Below are 22,723 nucleotides of genomic sequence, written 5' to 3'. Positions count from 1 at the left end.
GTCTTCTTTGGTCTTGTGCCTTCTGTTCTTCATTTCCCATTTTGTCTTGTTTGAAATTCACGAGCCTGTCTGTTTGAAACAGGCCATTTTAAGTGCCCTTCTCTCACTGGTGGGGAACTGCAATAAGACATGTACTTGTGTAAAAGTTGAATTTCAAGACCATTTTTTAATGTTAAATATATGGGGTGGACTATTACATGGATACTACTTTTGAGGGACTGAAATTCACACTAGAATCCAAAATGTATAAATAGCAAAAGTCCAAATGATCTCTGAACGAATAAAAAACAAAATCGCAATGAATTAAAGTAATAATGCAGAGTCTGCGCATCGAAATGCGTGCCCTCCCACGGGGGAGGTTGAGGCCACGGTGAGAACTGCATTGTCGGGGGTGTCGGGAGTTCCGATCGGTAGGCGGCCAGAGCTGAGGCGAGAGTCCGTGTTTGTGGTGTCGGGAGCTCCACTGAGCAGGCGACCGAGGCGAGAGTCCGTGTTTGTGGTGTCAGGAGCTCCACTGAGCAGGCGACCGAGGCAAGAGTCTGCAACCAAGGTGTTGGGAGCTCGGGCCTGTGGATGGCTGGGACCATGGTGAGAAGCCAGGATCGACTTTTACGCTAGGTATATGGGAAAATTCCAGATTTTCTTTTTGGCTACAAATAGGGGATCGACTTTTACATGAGTAAATACACTAACTTGAAATACGAACAAGGGAGGCAATTTGTGATCCCAAAAATGTCACACTTGGCACCTTTAGAAGGAAGTATTTAAATAAAGTGACTTTTTTTTGGATGCACCCACTGTGGAGAGGGGTGAGGGTTTATTTTGTAAAGTTTTCACACAGTACAAGGCATAACATTAATCTGATGGTCGGCGGTTTCTGTTGGCAGGCATGTGACTCAGTCCTGACTTACCTGACCGACAGCAAGAGGAATTATGCCAATATTTTGTGGGTGACGCTGCGAGAGGAAGTGGTGGTGGAAGGGAATGGTCAAATGTACACTCCCCGGGAACCAGTCTGCTTAGAGCAGCCCATCACTGTACCCACCGAGTCACCAGAACAATTGGAGGTGAGTGATCCTTGGATGTTTGTCAGATACTAATGGTATAATATGCAGGTACAGTTCCTCCTCCTAAAGTTGCAGGTCTCTAGGGTTAAACCATACTTGGAATATTGTGTTCAATTCTGGTCACCTCTTGACAAGAAGGATGTGGAAGGCATGGAGATTTACCAGGATGTTTTCTGGATTGGAGAACGTTTCTTATGAGGCAAGGTTGGCAGAGATAGGGGCCTCTCTCTTCGAGAGGTGACTTATTTAATAAAAGTCTGAAGCAAGGAGAGGGTGGACAAGCAGTAGCTTCTTCCCGGGAGGGACAGTAGTAGCCAACTCCAGAGGACTTCTGCAGAAGGTGAGGGGAGGAAAGTTTAGGGGTGAATACAGGGGTACTTTAAAAAAAAAGAGTAGTGAGTGCCAAAAAGGCATTGCCAGGGGTGGTGGGGGCTGGAACAATAGAGATATTCAAAAGACACTTAGACACATGGATACAAGAGAAATAGAGGGGTTTGAGTGAGGTAGGTAAGTTTTCGATTGTTGAGTAGGTTTTACATACAGTGCCCTCCATAATGTGTGGGACAAAGATTTTTTTTTCCATATTTGCTCCTGTAATCAGACATTTCACGTAATTAAAATGCACTTTCCAGATTTTATTCAAGGTTATTTGTACACATTTTGGTCTGACCATGTCGAAATTACAGCACCTTTGAGACAGATTCAGGGTACCTTAATGTTTGAGACATTTGGCTTCAAAAGCGTTTGTAATGGCCTCGTTGGTGCAGGTATTCGAGAGCCGGGCTTGCATCTAAGCTTTTGATGTCCTTTGGAGTCTATAGTTGTCATTTTTCAACAGGAGGACCAGAGTTGTGCCCAATGAAAGTCAAAGTAGCCATTATGAGGCTGAAAAATGAGAATAAAACCATGGCATTGAGTCGGTGTGCTGGAGGGCCTGTCTCTGGGCTGTATTTTTTCAGGCAAACCATGCAGATGCCAGTTTTGTGCTAAAACCCATGTTTTTCGCAAGACTTGGTAGAGTGCATTTTTTAAATAAAATGGTAAATGCCAATATTCTATTTTCAGATTGATAAGAAAGCATTAAAATAATTGGAATTTGTTAACACATTGAGCAAAACACAAGCCCTAAGGAGCAGATGGACTTGAGAAGTTTTTGCTTTTTAAAAATTTCTTACAAATGTAATGCAAATCTCAAATGAACACAATTTATATTATTGATTACCTATTAGTTTGTAGTTACATTATAACCTAATTATTATTGATCTGTGAATGGTCATTTTCCATATTTTACCAGGTTAAGCTGTAAAGCATTCAATGGTAAACTGGAGAGTAGAGCAGACAAATTGACAATTAGGAGTAAAACTTTTTTTATATCTGATATTTGGGAGGAAGAGCAATAATATCTAAGGGGAAAGATCTAAAATGCGAAAAGGGAGGTAAATATTTCTGAATCCTTGGAAATATCTCCCGTGAATACGATTGTACCTGAATTGTTTTAATCTTGTTCCATTACATTTTTACTGTTGAAAAGATAAATGTGGCATCTATTTAAATAGCAAAGTGATTTTTAAAATTTAATTTTAATTCAGTTTTTAAATTTAATTTAAATTTTAAATTTAGACATGCCAGCCATTTTGGCCCATGAGTCCATGCTGCCCAATTTACACCCAATGAGTTTACACCCCCGGTACGTTTTGAACCCACGCAGACACGGGAAGAAAGTACAAACACCCTACAGACAATGCAGGATTTGAACCCAGGTCCCGATCGCTGGCGCTATAATGGCATTGCGCTAACTGCTACGCCAACTGTGCTGCCCTAATTATTCAACAGAAGTAAAATCCAGTTGATTAAAATATAAAATGAGGGCAATGAATGTATTTCTTGCTTTTGCTAATTGGATGCTTTTATTTCCTTTCGAGAAGAAACTGGAAAGCAGCCTCAAAAACGAGATCCTGGCATCACCGAAGTTGCTTGAAGTGTGCCTTGGCAAGGAGAAGCAAATGAAACAGTTTGCAAGTTGCTTCACCATGCAGGAGATGTTTAACCAACTCAAAGGCTCCCACCAAGGTCTGGTTTACAGACGGATTCCCATCCTCGACTGTGGCGCTCCCAGAGAAATGGTAAAGGGATGCTCCGGTTGAGGGAGAACCAAGACCTGGCTGCACTTTGTAAAATGTTTCTGTTTGTGGTGTGAAGTCAGACTTGTGCACGCTTATTCCAAACCCACAGTTCCCTGTATGATAGGGTTTGGGTCACACTCTGTCGATGCCCAGATGACCATTTTGTCTCTAACTCTCAGTATGTCGACAGCAAATTATTTGACCGTGGATTTGTTGTAGCTCAACACCATATGTTTAAAGAATCATTTTTCTATACTGGTCAGAATTATTGCTACCAATTACTGACTTTAATTCCCCTTAGATTACAGCCATTTTCTTCTTTTGTTAATCATTTTATAAAATCATTACAGGATGGAAACAGGCTCTCTCGCAGCTGCTGTTACCCGACCCGAAATTAAACAGTGTGTTTCCCACTACTAAAATAATTTGTCCTCTCCAAGCCCACACTTCACCTTCCTCCAATTCCAAGGTACACCCTAACCATCCTTGCCAATGGGGAGCATTCTTCATAAGCCGCTGCCGAAGGCTGAAGCTTTTCACTTGACACTCTGGATCATGCCCACTTAAGTTTGATATCGCAGCTCATTTCAAGGTTGAAGGTTCCTTTTATTGTCACATAATCGTACATTAAAAATGTAACGTACATGATATACTTTTAACATTTGTTGGCAAACAAAGAGTCACCCTGAGCATTCTTGACGCTCTCTAACAATTGAGAGAGAGAGAGAGAGAGAGAGTGAGGAGCAAAAGAGAGTCTCTTCAGAGTCACTGAGGGTCTGTGGATTTGCCTCCAGCCCTCCCGCTCCTGCTCAAACCATTGGCAGCCCAAATTCCAGATGCAAACCTCCGTCATGATCAGTTTCTTTCACTGGAGTCTTCCGTTAAATAAATAAATAAACAAACAAACATGTATTACTTGGGCCGGTCTGTCTGAATTCATCTGATTTTTAAAAAAAATTTCTGACAATTCTGTCATTTATTGCTGTATTTCTAATTCCCCTCGAGGACTTCGATAAGTTGATGGAAGTCATAAAAATGGTGTTGACCAAAGATTCCTCTTCAGCAATCGTCTTCAACTGTCATAACGGAGAAGGAAGGACAACGACTGCCATGGTGATAACCCTGCTCATATTCTGGCACCTCAAGGTTGGTGCTTTGCAATGATAGGTCATTATTGATGCCTCTTGCACCCTCCTACCACTGGTGGGGAATTCAGATGAAGCATTCCAGGTTTTAATGTGGTTACATTGCTTTAGTACATAATTCTGGGTGAAGCCCGACACCAACTTGGTGGGGTTCCTGCATACTAATAATTGCCCCGCACAAGGTCCAAGGTATCACGCTCAGCTGACAATTGGGCATAAACGGTTGGCTGTTGAAGAACACAAAAATGCTGGTGAACTAAGCAGGTCTCACAGTGTCCATAGGTGGTTAAAGGTTATATAACTGATGTTACGGGTGACTAAAAATTCATTTCGTGACAACTGGCCATTCAACCTCTCCTTTCAGAATGCCCTTCCCTCTGCTGTGAAGAATGTTGCAGGGAAACCGAGTAGGACTGAGGTGAAAGGAATAATCTGTGGTGGAGAGGATTGCAGGCAGGGCAGAGGGTCATGAGTGTAGCGAGAAGAAGCGAGGTGTGTCCAAGGACATGATCCAGTGGGGAAATAGGAGATGATTTGGAATGGAGCCAAGATGAGTTGGGGAGAGGAGGTGTCTCAGGAAATTATTAGGGACACCACGGAGCAAGTCGGGAAGGATCCAGACAGATCTGAGGTCATGCGACCATCCACAGAGGGTGAAGAACCTACTTTGAGAATGATCAAAGCCTCAGACTTGCTGGCAGTGGCCCAAGTGTGGCAAGGCTCTTCAAGATGAAGGAGGTCACACAAAGACTTTGATCAGCAATTCTCAATTCTACAGCTTCTATCATGGATCATTACAGCACAGAACAGACTCTTTGGCCCAATGATGTTGTGCTGACCAACACATCTGCCAAAAAAAATTAAACCCTCCCTACCTCATAACCCTCTATTTTTCTTTTATCCATGTGCCAATTGCAAATGCCCCTATTGTTCCAGCCTCTAACACCGGCCCTGGTACCCTCAATTCTGTGTATAACAATAAAACTTACTCGTAATGTTTCCCCTCAAGTTAAACTTTCCTCCCTTCACTTTGTCCTCTGGTGTTTGCTACTCCCATCCTAGGATAAAATGGCTGTCCACCCTGTCTATGCCTCTCAGAATCTATTAAGTCTCCTCTCTTTGCTGCAGAGAGAAAAGTCTCAGCTTGGCTGATCTTGCTCATAAGACATATTTTCCAATCCAAGTAACGTTCTGGTAAATCTCCTCTCCACAGCTTTCACATCCTTCCCGAAATGAGGTGACCAGAACTGAGAGAGTTTGGATTTACCTGAAGAGTTAAAGGCAGCAGGCCAGTGGGGTCCCACTCACAGGTTCCCCTCCAACTTGCATGCCAAGCTGACTTGAAATGTTATCAACGTTCTATCATTGTCGGTTAGATTCCTGGTGTTCCCTACCCAACGGCACTGTGGAAATACCTTCACTGCATGGGTGGAAGTTCATCGAGAAGATGGCTAATCAATAAAGATCATAAGGGACGGTTATTAAATGTTATTCCCCATTCTTCTTCCAGGGCATTCCTGAAAACAGCGAGGATGAACTTGTGAGTGTGCCAGATGCCAAGTATACAAAGGGGGAATTTGAGGTTTGTAAAAACAAGCTTATCAACTAAATGGGATCTGAAGTCTCACACAAGACTCCCTGAATATTTACAGCTCACGTTTATCATTAACTTTCAGAATGTCTCGTACTGAATCTCTATATGATATTCCGTCTTGGGGTCACTTTGTAATTATAATTCAGATTCGATGCCAAGTAAAAATGTTATTTATGTCAAATACTAGAGACCATGCATTGAAGGTGATTGGATGGGGCTGTGGAGGTGGGGGGTTAGTTTAAGAAGATGTGTGGCGCAGGTTGCACATGGATATTGGTAGGTGGCTGAAATGGATTGCCAGAGGGAGGGGTGAAAGCAGATGCGATAGATCAGTGGTTCTTAACCTTTTCCCTTTCCATTCACATCCCACTTTTAAATACTCCCTGCGCCATCAGTGCCCTGTGATTAGTAAGGAATTGCTTAAGGTAGGGTGTGAAGGGGAAGGTTGAGAACCACTGTGATTTTTAAATAGACACAGTCACTTTCAGGGAAATGGGAGGTGTGTTACGTGCAGCAGAATCAGAATTTACAGGTGCTCCTCAACGTACGATGGGGTTACGTTCCGGCAAATGCATCGTAAGTTGAAAAAAAATCTTAAGTCGAAAAAGGGTGAGGAAGTACCTACCTTTTTTTAATGATTAAATTTTGAATACCTTTATTCCACACTGGAAAAAAAACATTAACGTACACAGCAGAAAGCACACTGGGCATGAAGAATGTTTGAAGCATTGAGTTAAAATTAATTGCTAGATGATGGGGGACGCTAAAGTGACAGGATCATCAATTTCACTCCCTTCTGATGATGGTCGAGAACAGCTCGTAGAATGCACTGCGTCATCGACACTCGGGTATAGGTTTTACAAAACAACCACTTGCAATAAGCAATTTACAATTAAAGACGGCACGGAAACACATCAGAATTTGAAATTGGAAGTACGAATTTCAACCAACGTAACTTCAAAAAAATCGTAAGTCGGAGAGCACCTGTACTGTCATGAAGGCGTCACGAAATTCGTTGTTGTGCGGCAGCACCACAGATGCAAATGTTGCTATAAATTGCATAAATAATAAAGAAATTAGTGCAAAAGAAGAGGTAGAGTCTGTGGTTCATTGTCCACTCAGAAATATGATGGTGGAGGGGAAGAAGTTGTTTTTGTACGGTTGGGTGTAGGCTCCTGTACCTTTTTCCCAATGGTAGCAGTGTAAAGAGGGCTTCAGTGATGGGAGTGCTTGAGGATAGAGGCTGCTTTCTTAAGAAACGCTCTCTTGTTGATGTCCTCGATGGAGAGGATACTGGTGCCCGTAATGGCGCTGGCCGAGTTCACAACTCTCTGTCATTTTATTCTTGTCCCGTGCATTGGCACCTCCGTACCAGACAGTGATGCAATCACTCAGAATACTCTCTACAGTACTTCGGTGGAAAATTTCCAAGTCTTTGGTGGCATGCCATTCCAAATGTCAAACTCCTCATGAAGTATAGCCGCTGGCCAGCCTTGTCCTTGAGTGCATCAACGTGGAGGCCCTCGGGTAGGTCTCCAGAGATGTTCATACCCAAGAAGAGATTTAGTTGAATTTGGTTTCCTGTTTTGTGCCATAGGACCCGTTCCTGTGATGTGCTGTTCTAGGTTAGATATTGGGTTGAAGACTACCCATGTTGTGATGGAGCTCCCCATCAATATCAAGGCCATTATTTTGCCTAATTTAAAAGAAAAAATCCATTAAAGGAGCAAAGCTTGTAGATGTAAACCTGCCGATTTAAAACTATTGAATGTCTGCTCTTCCAGGTTGTAATGCAAATTGTTCGAATGCTTCCCGAAGGCCATAAAATGAAGAGGGAAGTTGATTTGGCTCTGGATGCTGTAAGCGAGACCATGACTCCCATGCATTATCATCTGAGAGAAATCATTATCTGCACTTACAGGCAGGTGAGTCATGATAACCAGGTCAACCATCCGTTAGAGAAATTTTCCCCTTGCGTGCAAATTACAATCTGGATTAGTGGGGTCAGGATGTTAGAATGTGGAAAGTACAACATGAGCCATACTCCTGTCCCTCATTCAGTGCTTTTGGTGTGTTGCTGGGAACAAGAATGTGAGTAGAATCAGCGCGAGAAGGATTGTTCTGATGTTATTTACATTGGGATCCATGGCAGGCAATTCTAGGGACCTGGAGAACACCTTCCGCGGCTCACTCCTGTGCCAGGACTCTGGTTATGAGCTCGCTCCTCTGCTGGCAGTCCCGCAGCAATGGAAAAGTAAATCGATCCCATTTCCACTTGGCCCAGAGTGGGATTGTGCCCCTGAGACAACTTGCAACAGTTGCCTACCAGGAAAGTTGCTGGTGGGGTGGGGAGTGTAATTGGGGGGGGGGGAGGTGGGGCTTAGGGAAAGACTGGTCATTCCTAGGGATGGCCTTCACATTTTCCTGAAATCGACAGACCTCATCCAGGCTGGGGAGAGCTGAGCAGCCAAACCATGAGAATGGAGGTGATGAACTGATGGTGGGGTCTGGGCAATCAGTCAAGCACGAAATGTGATGCAGCTGGACTCGCTGTGGTGGCCAGTGTAGGCCCAGCCCCTGTTCTCAGCACCAAATGTCCACACTACACACCACACCCATCCTGACAGGCAGTCATTTCACATCAAGTGGTGGGGGGGGGGCAATGAGACTCCATTTTATGGCAGCAGGAGCGCCAGTGCACAGCTTGAGCAGGGACCTCTTTAATTGTGTAATAGAAGACACACTTCTAAATACAAAATTGAAATCTGAATACATTTAAACAGTTAATTTTGATCTACCACATAAAAGCTGTTTGGGTATACTGTTATATATCTAACAGTTGAGCAGATTCTCCAGCACAGTTATTTTAATGCTTGTAATACTCCTTGCAAAATCTGGATGTATTTTGTTCAGTCAATGAAACATCTTGATCTTAAATGTGGTGTGTTTTACTCTTTTTTGCCCCCACTCACATACCACCTTACTATGCCATTCGTGCTCTGTAAGGGATTATTTAAGGTGGTTTGTGAGTGCGGTGCAAAAGGTAGCACATAGTGCTACTACATAGTAAATGTCTCATAGTTTTATAGAGTCTACAGAACAACTATTTTGCTGTTTGTCATGTTCTGTTGTGATGTATCTTCTATCTGGTTGTAACTAATTTAGGATGTAACGAATCACCACTCATGTCAGTATAAATGTTGGATAAAACTGAGTTAGACAAATGAACGCGAGGCCATTTGAATCAGCGACAAATTCACAGCGGTTTGCTACGTTTTGGTAAATGGGATAGTACTGCGAAGGCCGCAACAAATGAATGAAGAAATAATGCAGCCTTTCACCGTGAATGGCTTCCATCAGTAACCTTTCCCCTGTGATGCCAGTAGTATTTGATATTATAATTCAGCTGCCTGTTGGAGCAGGCAGAAATTCCAGAGTGACTCACAGTGGGAATGTTGGCCATCTGGTGAATGTGAAGCCTCATTTTCCGGCTACTGAAAAGCCAAATGAATTTTCCCCTTTGTACGAAGAGGGCATTGATAAACCGGGGCATTGTTTTCCTCCACTGTTGTTTGTGATCATGGGTAATGATATGTCAGGAAAGTAGAAATACTCCAAAACTAACCTTTATTTGCCAGTTGATGACTCTTCATTCCACACAAATATAACAGCAAAAACAAAGCCTTCCTTCTTCCTATTCTTCAATCCATTAGATCATCCTCTGAATTTTCACAATCTTCACCAATAGGTTCCCATTAACCAGCACTGATGTGGAAATCTAAATCAAAAAGTGAATATGAAATGAATTGAGATGTCCCAAGGTTCAGCGAACAACTTTTATATTGCTTAAGTACAACAGGCAAAATAAAACAAAAGTATAATGTTACAGAGACCATGTTTCATTAAAAACAGAGTGAGGGTGTCATCATTTTACTGAGAGGTCTTTCATGCCAACAGCTGGAAATGAACTGTTCTTGAAACTGGTGGTGTGCGTTTTTCAAACTTGTGTGCCTTCTGCCTGATGAAATTGGGTGAAAAGAGTGGGATTGGTCTCTTACTACATTGGCTCCTTTCCCAAGGCAGCGGGAAGTATAGGTAGAGTTGGAAGTTGGTGTGTGTACAATGGCCTGAGCCAGTTGCTTGCAGTCTTGGGCAGTCCCCCGTACCGATGCATCCGGACAGGATACTTTTTATGATGCATCTATAAAAATTGACAGGAGCCACTGGAGATGTGCTGAATTTCCTTCGGCTTCCAAGGTAGTAGTGGACTTGGGGCACTTTCTTGGGTGTAGATTTAGCCAGGAATGGCAGCACAAGAGTCAATGAAGTCCCAAAAAAAGTTTTTTTTCCTCCCCTCTCTCCCCGCTGATGCTGCTGGATCTGTGGAGTGGTCCAACATTTTTTTCTTTCTTAAAAGCCAACGGTTGAAGACTGAATTCTGCAACTATATAAGTTGCAGGATGTGCAAATTGATTTTCAAATTTCACTGTCATTATCCTCAGTGCCTGGGTTATATTTGACAGTTTTGACAAGCTGGTGACCTGTCACAAGTATTCTTCATTCACGAAAGACATTCTATTTAGAAAAAAAGCATTCCAGTGATATCTGCTTCAGTACTTTGCCTGATCTCTTCCCCGAATTATTCAAGTATATCTGACTCCGCTCTTCTATGGTGCAGTTAAGGGAGTTAGAACAGGCTCAGACAATATGGAAAAGATTAATCAACAAACACATCAGCTTCTGCAACTGTTCCAGTTCCACCAGCGCTTTCATTGGTGTCTATACCATTTCAATTCCCCGCCCCCATTCCCTTGCTGACATCTGTCATGCACTGCCTGACTGAGACCACCAGCAAATTGGAGGAGCACCACCCCATCTTCTGACTGGACACCCTCAAACCAGATGGCATTAGCATAGACTTCTCTGGTTTCTGTAAACCCCCGCCCCCCACCTCTTACCCACAGCTCTGTTTCCCTCTGTCTCCTTTCACCGAGCCAAAATCAATTCTCACTGTGGTGAAATCACTGTTAGTACTGAGTGTATGTGTATGGCCAGCCTTCCCCCTTGCTGATTGTACCAGTGACTCCTCCCCCGATTCCCCTAATAAAGGTAGAAACGCCATAACCCCTTCCCCCAGAACAAACTCAAACCAGCAACCTGAGACATGCTGTTTGTTTAGGGCAATAAAAGCCCATCAGGTAACTTCTCGTCTTTGGAGTTATTGGTAGTGTGTCAATCACCTCTCCTCTTATCATATCCAATTAACATCTTTTGTTGGTCTGGGCTCCCTCAGCCAGCACTGTCATATTTTCTGAGCATTCCTGTACTTTGCTTATTCCTTGAGGAAGGGCTAAGGCCTGAAACGTTGAGAATATATCTTTACCTCTTACGGACATTGCGAGACCTGCTGAGTTCCTCCAGCGTTTAAGTGTGTTTTTTTGCTACAATCGCGGCATCTGCAGACTTTCTTCAACTCTTCACCAATCTGCATTTAGTCTCTTTTATTACACATTGTCCCATTTTTGAGAACCATGCTACCTGGAATGCAGGCTTGGGAGTTTCTTTCCATAAATTCCACCTTTAATGTCCTGCAAAAAGCCCAGTTCATTGTTGCAGCTTCTCATCCTAGTACCTCATTTGGATTCTCATAATGTTTCTCCATGTGTTTTTTCCCTGCACAGGCATGTTGTGAGTTTAAGTTATTCCTGACCCAAGGTTTCAAGCTTTAATTATAGTTCAGTATCGAGTTGTTTCTCACTAACTCTTGTAGACCAATGTAAAAGATTCTTTAACTCTTGCTACCTGCTAATTCAAGAATAGTAGAAGATTTTTGGTGCTGGAGGCAATTTTAATTCTTTGCTCTGACTATTAATATTTTTAATATAAAAAGTGTGAATTCTGGTAATACATTTGGGTCAAATGTTTTGCTTTTCACGGATGTTTCTGGAATTGCTGAGTGTTTCCAACATTTTCTGTTTCATCGTTCCAGCCTCTGCATTTTCTATGACTTTTCTGTGGTGTTGAACTGCTCATGCCATGTTATCCTGCATTATAACAGGTACTACTATTTCTAAGTGATGGACTGAGGTGTGCACGCCAATGGGCTGAGTGGCGCGTCTTTGCTGGTGCAAGTTAAGCAACTACTAAATGCGTAAGTGCTGCGTTCCCCACCCACTCCCAAAGCGGGCCTGAGCATGGCAGCTCTGAGTCACGCAATATTACACTCATGCAACACGTGGACATCCCAGCCGCGAAAGGGCAAGCCACGGGGTGGGGGTCAGGAACAGCGCGCTAAAGAAACTCCAATTATTAGCCGGAGAGAGACCATTCCGACAGTTCCCGGGGGAGGAATTTCTAAAGATCCCTTGTGGATCTCAGTCAGCAGGTCATGCGAGTAAATTTACACAATTACAGCTTTTGCAGATTTTCATGTTTAACTTTGAGCTCCTGTGAGTGAAAACCCTCTTCTGCAAGACTGACCCACGCTGTAACAGTAGGGACACATTGTTATAGCCGCTCTGCAGACCCGATGCATGGCTGCCCATCCACCTGGGACAAAGTGATAGGGCACATAGACTCCAACAGCAGGACTGAGTTGTGTGCTGGCAAAGGTTGCGATTGAATATCACCAGTAGGTGGTGCATATGATCCACTTTCCAAACCAAGCATCCCAAGCACTGTCACAACTGAGAAAGAGACCAAAAAAAAGGAATTTTCCTTTGCTTGATCACTTCAGGTAATAATGGACAATGAAGATTTTGCTTCCTGAACATTTTTGGATGTGTTTTTATGAATTTTGGGGCTGCACAAGTAATGGAAGGGAACATCTTAAGTAGAGGACAGAGGAAGTGAGTTAGTATGGAAGAAGGTTGAGGGAGAGATGGAAGGATCATGTGAACAAAGCCCTGGGTTCAATCCTACCTCCAATGAGTTGTGTGCAGTTTGCATGTTATCCCTCTGGTTTCTTGCATTTTGTCCAGTTGCGTCCTTCATCCCAAAGACCTGTGGATTGGCAAGAACATCTCGACAATCTCCATCAGTACTGGAGCACCATAGGCTGCGCTCTTAGCCCTCTGCTCTACTATCGTCACACCAATGTCTGTGGGGCCCAGTACGACGATGACATCGTCTATCAATATGCTGACGATAAAAGTCACCTTACAAGAGGGAGATTGAAAACTTGGCTGAAGGGTGTACTTGCACTCAGTGTCACCAAAGTCAAGGAACTGATTGTGGACTTCAGAGGTGTACGATCCAGTGATCATTGGGGGGAATCAGAGGAGAAGAGGGTGAGCAAATTTATATTTCTGGGACTCACTGTATTGAAAGACCTATCCTGGAAACAACATACTAATGTCATCGTGAAGGAAGCATGTCAACGCCTCTGTTTCCTCAGGAGTTTGCGGAGGTTCACTATGACATTGGAAACCTTGGCAAACTTCTACAGATATGCAATGGAAAGTGTGTTGACTGGCTGCATCACCACGTGATGGCTGCATCACCTATAAGCTCTGAGCGGAAACCCCTGCAAAAGATTTTGGACGCACCCCAGGACATCACAGGCAAATCTCTCCCCACCGACAAGAAAATCCACTTTGAACACTGCTGTCGGAGAGCAGCAGCAATCGTCAAGGACATGCACTGTTTTCACTGCTTCCATCAGGACTCCAGGTTCAGGAATAGTTGCTACTGTTCCACCAAACAACAATCAGTTTCATTTAAAGACTCTTACTTTGTACGTTATTTATACAACATCAGGGCGGATTCTTGCACTGAGCGGTTGGCACTGAAAAGAGATTGGAAGTGTTCTGACCATCGATTGAGGATGGAGATCTTGTCGCTGAGGAGGACTTTGCCGTCTGAGCTGCACAGAGGGCTTTGGACTTGGGGTGAGGGGCCGTACACCACCTTTAGTGTCTCATGAAAACCCCTGAAGTCACCAATGTCGGCGCTAAGCTGGATTCGTTTGGCGAGGCTAGTCCACCACTCATTTTGGATCTCCCACAGTTTGCGCTGAAGGTGGCTGCATGCGAGACGGAAGGCTCGTTTTCTCTCTGGCCAGGAAGGTTTTGCAAGGTGAGCCTGGTGGGCAGATCGCTTCTTTGCCAGCAGCTCCTGGATTTCCTGGTTGTTTTCATCAAACCAGTCCTTGTTTTTCCTGGAGGAGAAGCCCAGTACCTCTTCAGTGGATTGCAGTATTGCCATTTTCAGCTAATCCCAGACGGTTTCAGGAGACGTGTCCGTGAGGCAGTTTTCATCCTCGAGCTTTGCTTGGAGGTTTGCCTGGAAGTTCCTCCTCACTTCGTCTGACTGCAAGTTTCCAACATTGAACCTCTTTCTGGGGGCTTTACTGTTCTTGAACTTTGGCTTGAAGTGAATGTTGAGCTTGCAGCGAACCAGCCGGTGGTCAGTGTGGCATTCCACACTGGGCATGACCCTGGTGTGGAGCACATCTCGTTTCTCTCTTCCTCACACCAGAACGTAGTCCAGGAGGTGCCAGTGTTTGGATCGGGGATGCATCCAGGTAGTCTTCAGGCTGTCCCTCTGCTGGAAAAAGGTGTTAGTAATGACAAGCCGCTGTTCTGCGCAGAGCTCCAACAGGAGGCGCCCATTGTCGTTGCACTTGCCGACGCCATGCTTGCCCAGGATTCCTGGCCAGGTTTCTGTGTCTTTGCCGACGCGAGCATTGAAGTCGCCAAGGATGACAACCTTGTCGGCTGTAAGGGTGCGTTGGATGAAGTTGAGCAGATCAGTGTAGAACTTGTCCTTTTCTGCTGGTTCCGCCTGGAGGGTTGGAGCATAGACACTGATGAGGGTGATGCGACACTTGTTTGAAGGGGGAGTCGCATGGACATGATCCGGTCAGAGTGGCCTGTTGGGAGGTTTTCGAGTTTGGAGGCAATTGAGTTCTTGACCATGAAGCCAACTCCAGATAGGCGTTGCTCAGCCTGAGGTTTGCCAGACCAGTAGAGTGTGTAGCCTGCGCCGTGTTCTTGGAGGCTGCCTACATCTGCAAGGCAAACTTCGCTGAGAGCGGCTATGTCGATGTCGAGTCTGAGGAGTTCATGTGCGATGAGGGCAGACCGACGTTCAGGTCGGTGGCTGTCAGCCTTGTCTAGCATGGTTCTGATGCTCCAGCATGCTAGCTTGAGTTTGTGTGCATCTTTTGAGGGGGTGGACGTGGACCTGTCTTCGGGCCTGCGCAAAGGAGCTTTTAGGTGGAGTGCAGTGTGCGCAGTACTGGCCCCACCCTTTACACCCATGGTTTGTGTGCCGTGGCCAAGCTAGCTGGGACGTGGCAGCGAGGTCCTTGGGTCGTAGGTTTTATATCGGAGTGTCCTTCTCCTATGCAGGTTGCTTAACTGGGGCTGAAGAGGCCTGCCTCCCCTTTTAGGTCGAACCATATCGGGAGATCTACGACCGCTGTTCACAGTTATGGAGTGGTGTGCCCTGGAATCAGCCTGCGTGCGTTTACTCCTGCTGCGGCCGAGTGCTGGCGGTGTGGGCGAGCTTTCTTCTGCCCCTCCTGCTGCACCCTGGAGCCCCCGGACAGGCTGTACCATGCAGGGTCAAGTGGGCAGGAACACACAGGACCACAACCTTTCCCACGCCTTGCAAAACACCCCGGAGGTTCCCCAGGCAAGGCCGCTCTGGTGGGGCGCAGACTTGGGGCTTGCCTCTGCCCCAGCCTGTCCGTGTTTGGTGGGGGCCCGCTGACCAGCTGGGGCTCTGGGTGCAGGGTGCAAGAGCCGCTCAGTCCAAGAATCCGCCCTGCTCCAGCTCCCTCAACAGCCCTTGAGTCTAGAGCTGGATGAGGTCCTTACCCGGGATGAATCATATAAGGCAATTGAACAACTGAAAAGTGGCAAAGCAGCAGGTATGGATGGAATCCCCTCCAGACGTCTGGAAGGCTGGTGGCAAAACTCTGCATACCAAATTGCATGAGTTTTTCATGCACTGCTCGGACCAAGGAAAGCTGCCTCAGGACCTTCGTGATACCATCATCATCACCCTGTACAAAAACAAAGGCGAGAAATCAGACTGCTCAAACTACAGGGGAATCATGCTGCTCTCCATTGCAGGCAAAATCTTCGCTAGGATTCTCCTTAATAAACTAATACCTAGTGTCGCCGAAAATGTCCTCCCAGAATCACAATGTGGCTTTCGCGCAAACAGAGGAACTACTGACATGGTGTTTGCCCTCAGACAGCTCCAAGAAAAGTTCAGAGAACAAAACAAAGGACTCTACATCATCTTTGTTGACCTCACCAAAGCCTTCGACACCATGAGCAGGAAAGAGCTTTGGCAAATACTAGAGTGCCTCGGATGCCCCCTCCCAAGTTCCTCAACATGGTTATCCAACTGCACAAAAACCAACAAGGTCGGGTCAGATACAGCAATGAGCTCTCCCGACCCTTCTCTATTGACAATGGCGTGAAGCAAGGCTGCGTCCTCGCACCAACCCTCTTTACTATCTTCTTCAGCATGATGCTGAAACAAGCCATGAAAGACCTCAACAATGAAGATGCTGTTTACATCCGGTATGGCACGGATGGCAGTCTCTTCAATCTGAGGCGCCTGCAAGCTCACACCAAGACACAAGAGCAACTTGTCCGTGAACTACTCTTTGCACGGATGGCAGTCTCTTCAATCTGAGGCGCCTGCAAGCTCACACCAAGACACAAGAGCAACTTGTCCGTGAACTACTCTTTGCAGACGATGCCGCTTTAGTTGCCCATTCAGAGCCAGCTCTCCAGCGCATGATGTCCTGTTTTGCGGAAGCTGCCAAAATGTTTGGTTTGGAAGTCAGCCTGAAGAAAACTGAGGTCCTCCATCAACCAGCTCCCCACCATGACTACCAGACCCCCACATCTCCATCGGGCACACAAAACTCAAAATGGTCAACCAGTTTACCTACCTCGGCTGCACCATTTCATCGGATGCAAGGATCGACAACGAGATAGACAACAGACTCGCCAAGGCAAATAGTACCTTTGGAAGACTACATAAAAGAGTCTGGAAAAACAACCACCTGAAGAAACATACAAAGATCAGCGTGTACAGAGCCGTTGTCATATCCACGCTCCTGTTCGGCTCTGAATCATGGGTCCTCTATTGGCATCACCTACAGCTCCTAGAACGCTTCCATCAGCGCTGTCTCCACTCCATCCTCAACATTCATTGGAGTGACTTCATCACCAACATCGAAGTACTCGAGCTGGCAGAGTCCGCAAGCCTCGAATCCACATTGCTGAAGACCCAACTGCGCTGGGTGGGTCACGTCTCCAGAATGGAGGACCATCGCCTTCCCAAGATCGTGTTATTTGGCGAGCTCTCCACTGGCCACCGAGATAGAGGTGCACCAAAGAAGAGGTACAAGGACTGCCTAAAGAAATCTCTTGGTGCCTGCCACATTGACCACCGCTAGTGGGCTGATATCGCCTCCAACCGTGCATCTTGGCGACTCACAGTTCGGCGGGTACAACCTCCTTTGAAGAAGGCCGCAGAGCCCACTTCACTGACAAAAGACAAAGGAGGAAAAACCCAACACCCAACCCCAACCCACCAATTTTCCCTTGCAACTGCTGCAACCATGCCTGCCTGTCTCGCATCGGACTTGTCAGTCATCAACGAGCCTGCAGCAGATGTGGACATACCCTTCCATAAATATTCGTCCGCGAAGCCAAGCCAAAGAAGAAAGAAAAAGATACAACATCAGCATTTACATCCTGTACCTTAATTGACCCTATACTTTTAAGATACCCTCCCAGAAAGACTCATACTTGGCATTAAGATTAATGATTTTGTTGGTAGCACTTCTGTTCAAACTCCCTTTACCATCTTCAAATGGAACCACTCAAATTGACAAATAGGCCTAAAGTGTACTTAGCGGGACCTTTTCTTTACACTGTCCTGAAATGGCATTTGAATGCGCCATTTCTGAACCCCACAAGTACTGCCAGAATGTAAGTTTGAAACAATTATTAATATCTCAAAGTCCTCGCTTTGTTGCTTCTCTCTCCCAAAGAGAGTCTAGATTTTCAAGTCCAGTCCCAACCCTGTCAGAATTAGACTCCAGGTTTGTTTGCAATAATGTGTGTTTTTAAAAAAAAATATCCAAACACCCCTGCCACCTAAAGGCTTACTGTAGAAAGCCAAAAAAGACCAGCCTTCATAGTTCAGATCATTTCAAGAGACTGTTTTATTCCATTTCTGAACGCATAATGTAGGCAAATATTTATAGGCTGATGTAACTCCATTTTAGATGACACTTTGAAATGTGGTTCTGTCTTTCTTCTCATTGGAAATGAAAGATCCCAATCCACTCTTCTGAATAACGGCGCGGGAATTCTTCCTGTCCCCTTGCCAATATTTACTAAATAACCAATGCCATCTAAACAGATTGTCCGACAATCAGACATCATTGTTCGCTGGCGTGATTTATTTTTCTGCAGCAATTCCAATCTTACTTCACATGCTCGGAAATGTAAGACCTTCCTTTATTGAATACACCCTTGTGATGAATCTATGTATTTTCTGGAATTCAAAACCACTTGGTTCATGAAATTAGTTCATTTCCAGAAAACAATGCTATGTCCAATAATTGTTTAAAAATTATAGAATTTATTTAAAGCTTCGTTAAGATTAGACATAACGGAAACTTGAGCGTACAAATGCCCTTGTAAAAAAAAATGTTGAACAAAAATTCGAGAATGTTCCCATTTGTAGATTTTTCTTGAAGTTGCTGACAAACCTTGCACTATTTAGTGCTGTAGGTTTGTCCTTGATTTGTACAATGGTGCTGTTCGCTATAGTGCAACATCAGGTCAGTGAATTTGATCTCCAATTCTGTAAACAAGTTTCAGAAGCACCAACATGTTTTTTTGAAGAGGGATGAGCTTGTGGGTATATATGCATGCAAACCCAAAGAAATCATAAGGAGAGAGGTTGTTCACCCCATCATGAAATTGTTGACCATGTGGACTAAGAAGCTGATTATTGACTTCAGGAAAAGAAAGCCAAAGGGATACCATCCAATGATCATTGGGAGAATCACAGGTGGAGAGGGTGAACAAAATTAGGTTCTTGGGAATCACTATGTCGGGCAATCTTTCCTGAACCCAACACACCAATGGCATCGTGAAGAAGGACATCAGCACCTCTACTTCATCAGGAGTTTGCGGAGGTTTAGTATAACATCAGAAACACTGGCAAATTTCTATAGGGGTGTGGTGGAAAGTGTGCTGTCCGGCTATATCACGGTCTGGTATAGGGACACCAATACCCCTGAGCATAAAGCCCTCCAAAAGATAGTGGACACAGCCCAGGACATCACAGGCAAAACCCTCCCCACTACTGAATATATCTACAGGGAACGCTGCCGTCAGAGAGCAGCAGCAATCATCAAAGACCCTCACCACCCAGCACACGCTCTATTCTCACTGCTGCTCTCAGGAAAGAGGTATAGGGGTCACAAGGCTCACACCACCAGGTTCAGCAACAGCTGCTCCCCCTCCACCATCAGTCTCCTCAACAACAAACTCAATCAGGGACTCATTTAAGGACTCGTACTTCTGATCTTTATTCATTTTTTTCTTTTCTCTGTTTTGCACAGTCAGTTTGTTTACATTCATTTTCTGTTCACAGTTCTCTTTGTTCAAGCTGTGTACAGTTTATTTTCCTTGCGCCCACAGGAAAAAGGAATCTTGGGTTGTATGTGATGTCATGTAAGTACTCTGACAGTAAATCTGAAATATATCTGAATAAATCACTTCCCAGTTCTTGATCAATAGCCTTGGAGGTGATAGATATTGAAGTGATCACATGAGTAAGTGCATAGAACATTACGGCACAGTACAGTTCTTATACTAAACCCTTCCATCCTCGTAACCTTCAATTTTTCTTTCATCCATCTGCCTGCTTAATAGTCTCTTCAATGCCACTAATGTTTCTGTCTCCACCACCACCCCCAGCAAGGCATTCCAGGCACCCACAACTCTCTGTGTTTTTTAAAAAAAAACTTACCCTGATGTCTCCCCTAAACTTTCCTTCCTTCACTTTATACTTTTGTAGGGTGAGAATTTCTGCTTCCACCTTCCTCACAGGTATGAGTATTAGACTTTCACGACTTAACTGAGTGAAATGTTTTCCTTCAACTATTTTCTAATCCTTCCAGGTAACAGAATTCAATCCCCCATAATCATTCCCCTTCACAGAATGGTTACAATGCAGCAGTCATCATTTCACTTGTCAAGTTGGTATCGGTTACCACTGAGGGGAATAAATCATTCCTGTTCACACTTTCCAGACCGCTCACGATTTGATTCACTTCAGTTAAATCTCCACTCTTCCTTTGCTCCAAAGAAAACAACCTCAGCCTAACCTGTCTGTCCTTTTAACCATAGCTCTCCAAGTCTGACCACATTCTTGTATAATTCTGTGCCTACTCCAGTGCGATTGTTTCCTGGTCATGCCCCTTGACATTGCACAAATTCTTTGTCATGTGATATCTGACCTGCATCCAGCTCAGCCCCTGCACGTGTGCCATTGGAGAAAAACACACCAAAATGCTGGAGGAAACTCAGCCAGTCCTTTGGTATCTATAGGAGACAAAGATTACATTGCTGACATTTTGGGCCTGAGCCCTTCTTTAAGGAAATAAGTAGAAGGAGCCAAAAAAAAACCAGGGAATTTCAGAATAGAGACAGTGCTGGCTGTCCAGACCAACAAAAGGTGTTGATTGGATACGATATGGGGAGAGGTGAGAATTGATTATGTCTGTGCGAACGGAGGCCAAGAAAAGGGAGAGTAAAAACTGGGGGAAGGTGTGGGAGGTTAGGGGGGAAGGGACCGAGAAAAGGGAGAGTGAAAACTGGGGGAAGGCGTGGGAGGTTAGGGGGGAAGGACTGAGAAAAGGGAGAGCGAAAACTGGGGGAAGGCGTGGGAGGGTGGGGTTTAATGAAAGCCAGAGGTCAATATTGATGCCATCCAATTGGAGGGTACCCAGTTAGAAGATGAGGTGTTGGTCCTTCAATTTGTGGGTGGTCTTCAGTCTAGCAATACATGGACAGGCACGTCAGGAAGGGAATGGGATGGGTAATTGAAAAGGGTGGCTACACTATCGTGGGAGACAGAGCTGAAGTGTTCAACAAAGTGATCTCCCAGTCTGTGCCCAGTCTCCCTGATGTAGAGGAAATCACATTGAACGTCAGGTTTGCCCAAGGCAGCACCTTCTATGGACCAGTTTGACTGATCTTGATTGCAATTAAAATAAAAACAAAGCTGGAGAAACTCAGCAGGTCAAAATATGAACTTTGTACACCAAAGATAAAGATACATAACCAAAACTTTGGGCTTGAGTCCTTTAGCAAGGAATGGCTAAAATATAGGCAGGTGCTCAAACACCGTTTGACCTGCTGAGTTTCTCCAGCATTGTCTTAACTTCAATCACGGTGCCCGCAGACTTGCGTATTTTACTCTTGATTGCAGTTAGACAGTTTTAATTCCCATCATCAATACTTTTAAAACTAATGAACCAAAATGTGCAAAGACTCTGACTTTCATTTCCTGTCCCACAATGTTGGTATTGCCACTTGTGTCGTTCATTTTGTGGCAGTCGCTGCAGAGAAGGTATTTTAAAAGGAACTACATTTTGATGGGAGTGGAACTGTGGGGATTTGGAAGAAAAATATAATTCATGGCCAGACGCATTCTGAAGTCACTTCTGGCTTCTTCCTCTGATGCAGATGTGTGTCTGGAAAAGCAGACTCCTGAAGTGAGATTGGCATTCATCCAACATTTGTGGAGTTGCTGAATACAAATATCACACACCCAGCAGCTGGCTGTGTGCTTTATTTTTTGTTTCATTTAAGAATTTTATTAACTGCAGCCAAAGTTTTAATAGTGCAGGGTTACAACATTGCCATGATTAACTTCTGGCACTTGCATGAGTTTATTAAATTGTATGACTTGAAGTTGGATTTTGAAATCCCTCATGTCTGCAATCCCATTGTTAGCAAGGAAATAATAATTATAATGCCATTAATCACTGTGCAATAATGTATATAATCCTCTGCACAAATAGCCAGTTTTCCATAAATTGCAAATAACACTGGGCAACAAATTTTTTTTCATCAGGTTTTGCTTCCTGAATAAAAAGGAAGGATTATGATAGGCAACTTCAAGATAAACACAAAGATAATGTTGGATTGCTTTATCATGCAGGAAATTGGAGAAATATTAAATTAACTTAATTTATACAGAAACATAATGATGCTGGCATGTTGTGTTATTTTAACTGACCTAAAAATGTTTTTGCCGCTGATTTTCGTTTGTGCTCAGCATCTGATGCCTCTCGAGACGGTGTCCGACATTAGTCGGCCGGCATTGATGGATTCTGGTTGCCCTGAGACCGCTTTTATTCCATGGTCACAATGTCCTGGTGAAACCTTTCACCACGTTCGTCACTGCCTGCACCAAGATCAGCAGGGAAGAAGTGTGAATGCAGAAAATGAATTTAAGAATTTTATTAACAACAATATTTTATGATGCTGCACTTTATGGCTTTGTATGCCTGATATGACAGGAAATCACAAAAATAGATTATATCTTTTTTAATAAAATGGTATGTGATAGAAAAGGTGATTTTCCTGAGCAGTGGCCAGGAAAATCGATCAAAAGTTTTCAGGAAGCAAAATCTTCATTGTCCAGTGTAATCAAATGATTATTCACAAAAATGAGATTAAATCCCACACTTTTAAACTATTGCAATACCATTTTTAATGCCTACTTGAG

At 44.3% G+C, this 22,723-nt stretch overlaps 1 protein-coding gene across 8 annotated transcripts in view; it reads left to right on the top strand.

Annotated features, from left to right (window-relative positions):
* The window catches only part of LOC138736340 (paladin-like), a 175,423-nt gene that overhangs the window by 103,273 nt on the left and 49,427 nt on the right, over positions 1-22,723 (top strand). For 6 of the 8 annotated variants that reach the window (XM_069885691.1, XM_069885686.1, XM_069885687.1 and 3 more), the window contains exons 14-18: positions 888-1,067; positions 2,993-3,190; positions 4,196-4,336; positions 5,846-5,917; positions 7,714-7,854. In XM_069885691.1, the coding sequence (XP_069741792.1) occupies positions 888-1,067; positions 2,993-3,190; positions 4,196-4,336; positions 5,846-5,917; positions 7,714-7,854 (732 nt within the window). Of the gene's footprint in view, positions 1-887; positions 1,068-2,992; positions 3,191-4,195; positions 4,337-5,845; positions 5,918-7,713; positions 7,855-11,987; positions 12,081-22,723 lie in introns of all 8 variants that reach the window. The other 2 variants (XM_069885693.1, XM_069885692.1) reach the window with 2 other exon arrangements.

The sequence above is a fragment of the Narcine bancroftii genome, chromosome 6 (genome assembly GCF_036971445.1).
Source record: "Narcine bancroftii isolate sNarBan1 chromosome 6, sNarBan1.hap1, whole genome shotgun sequence".
Lineage (NCBI taxonomy): Eukaryota > Metazoa > Chordata > Chondrichthyes > Torpediniformes > Narcinidae > Narcine > Narcine bancroftii.
This window is presented reverse-complemented; position numbering and strand designations above follow the sequence as displayed.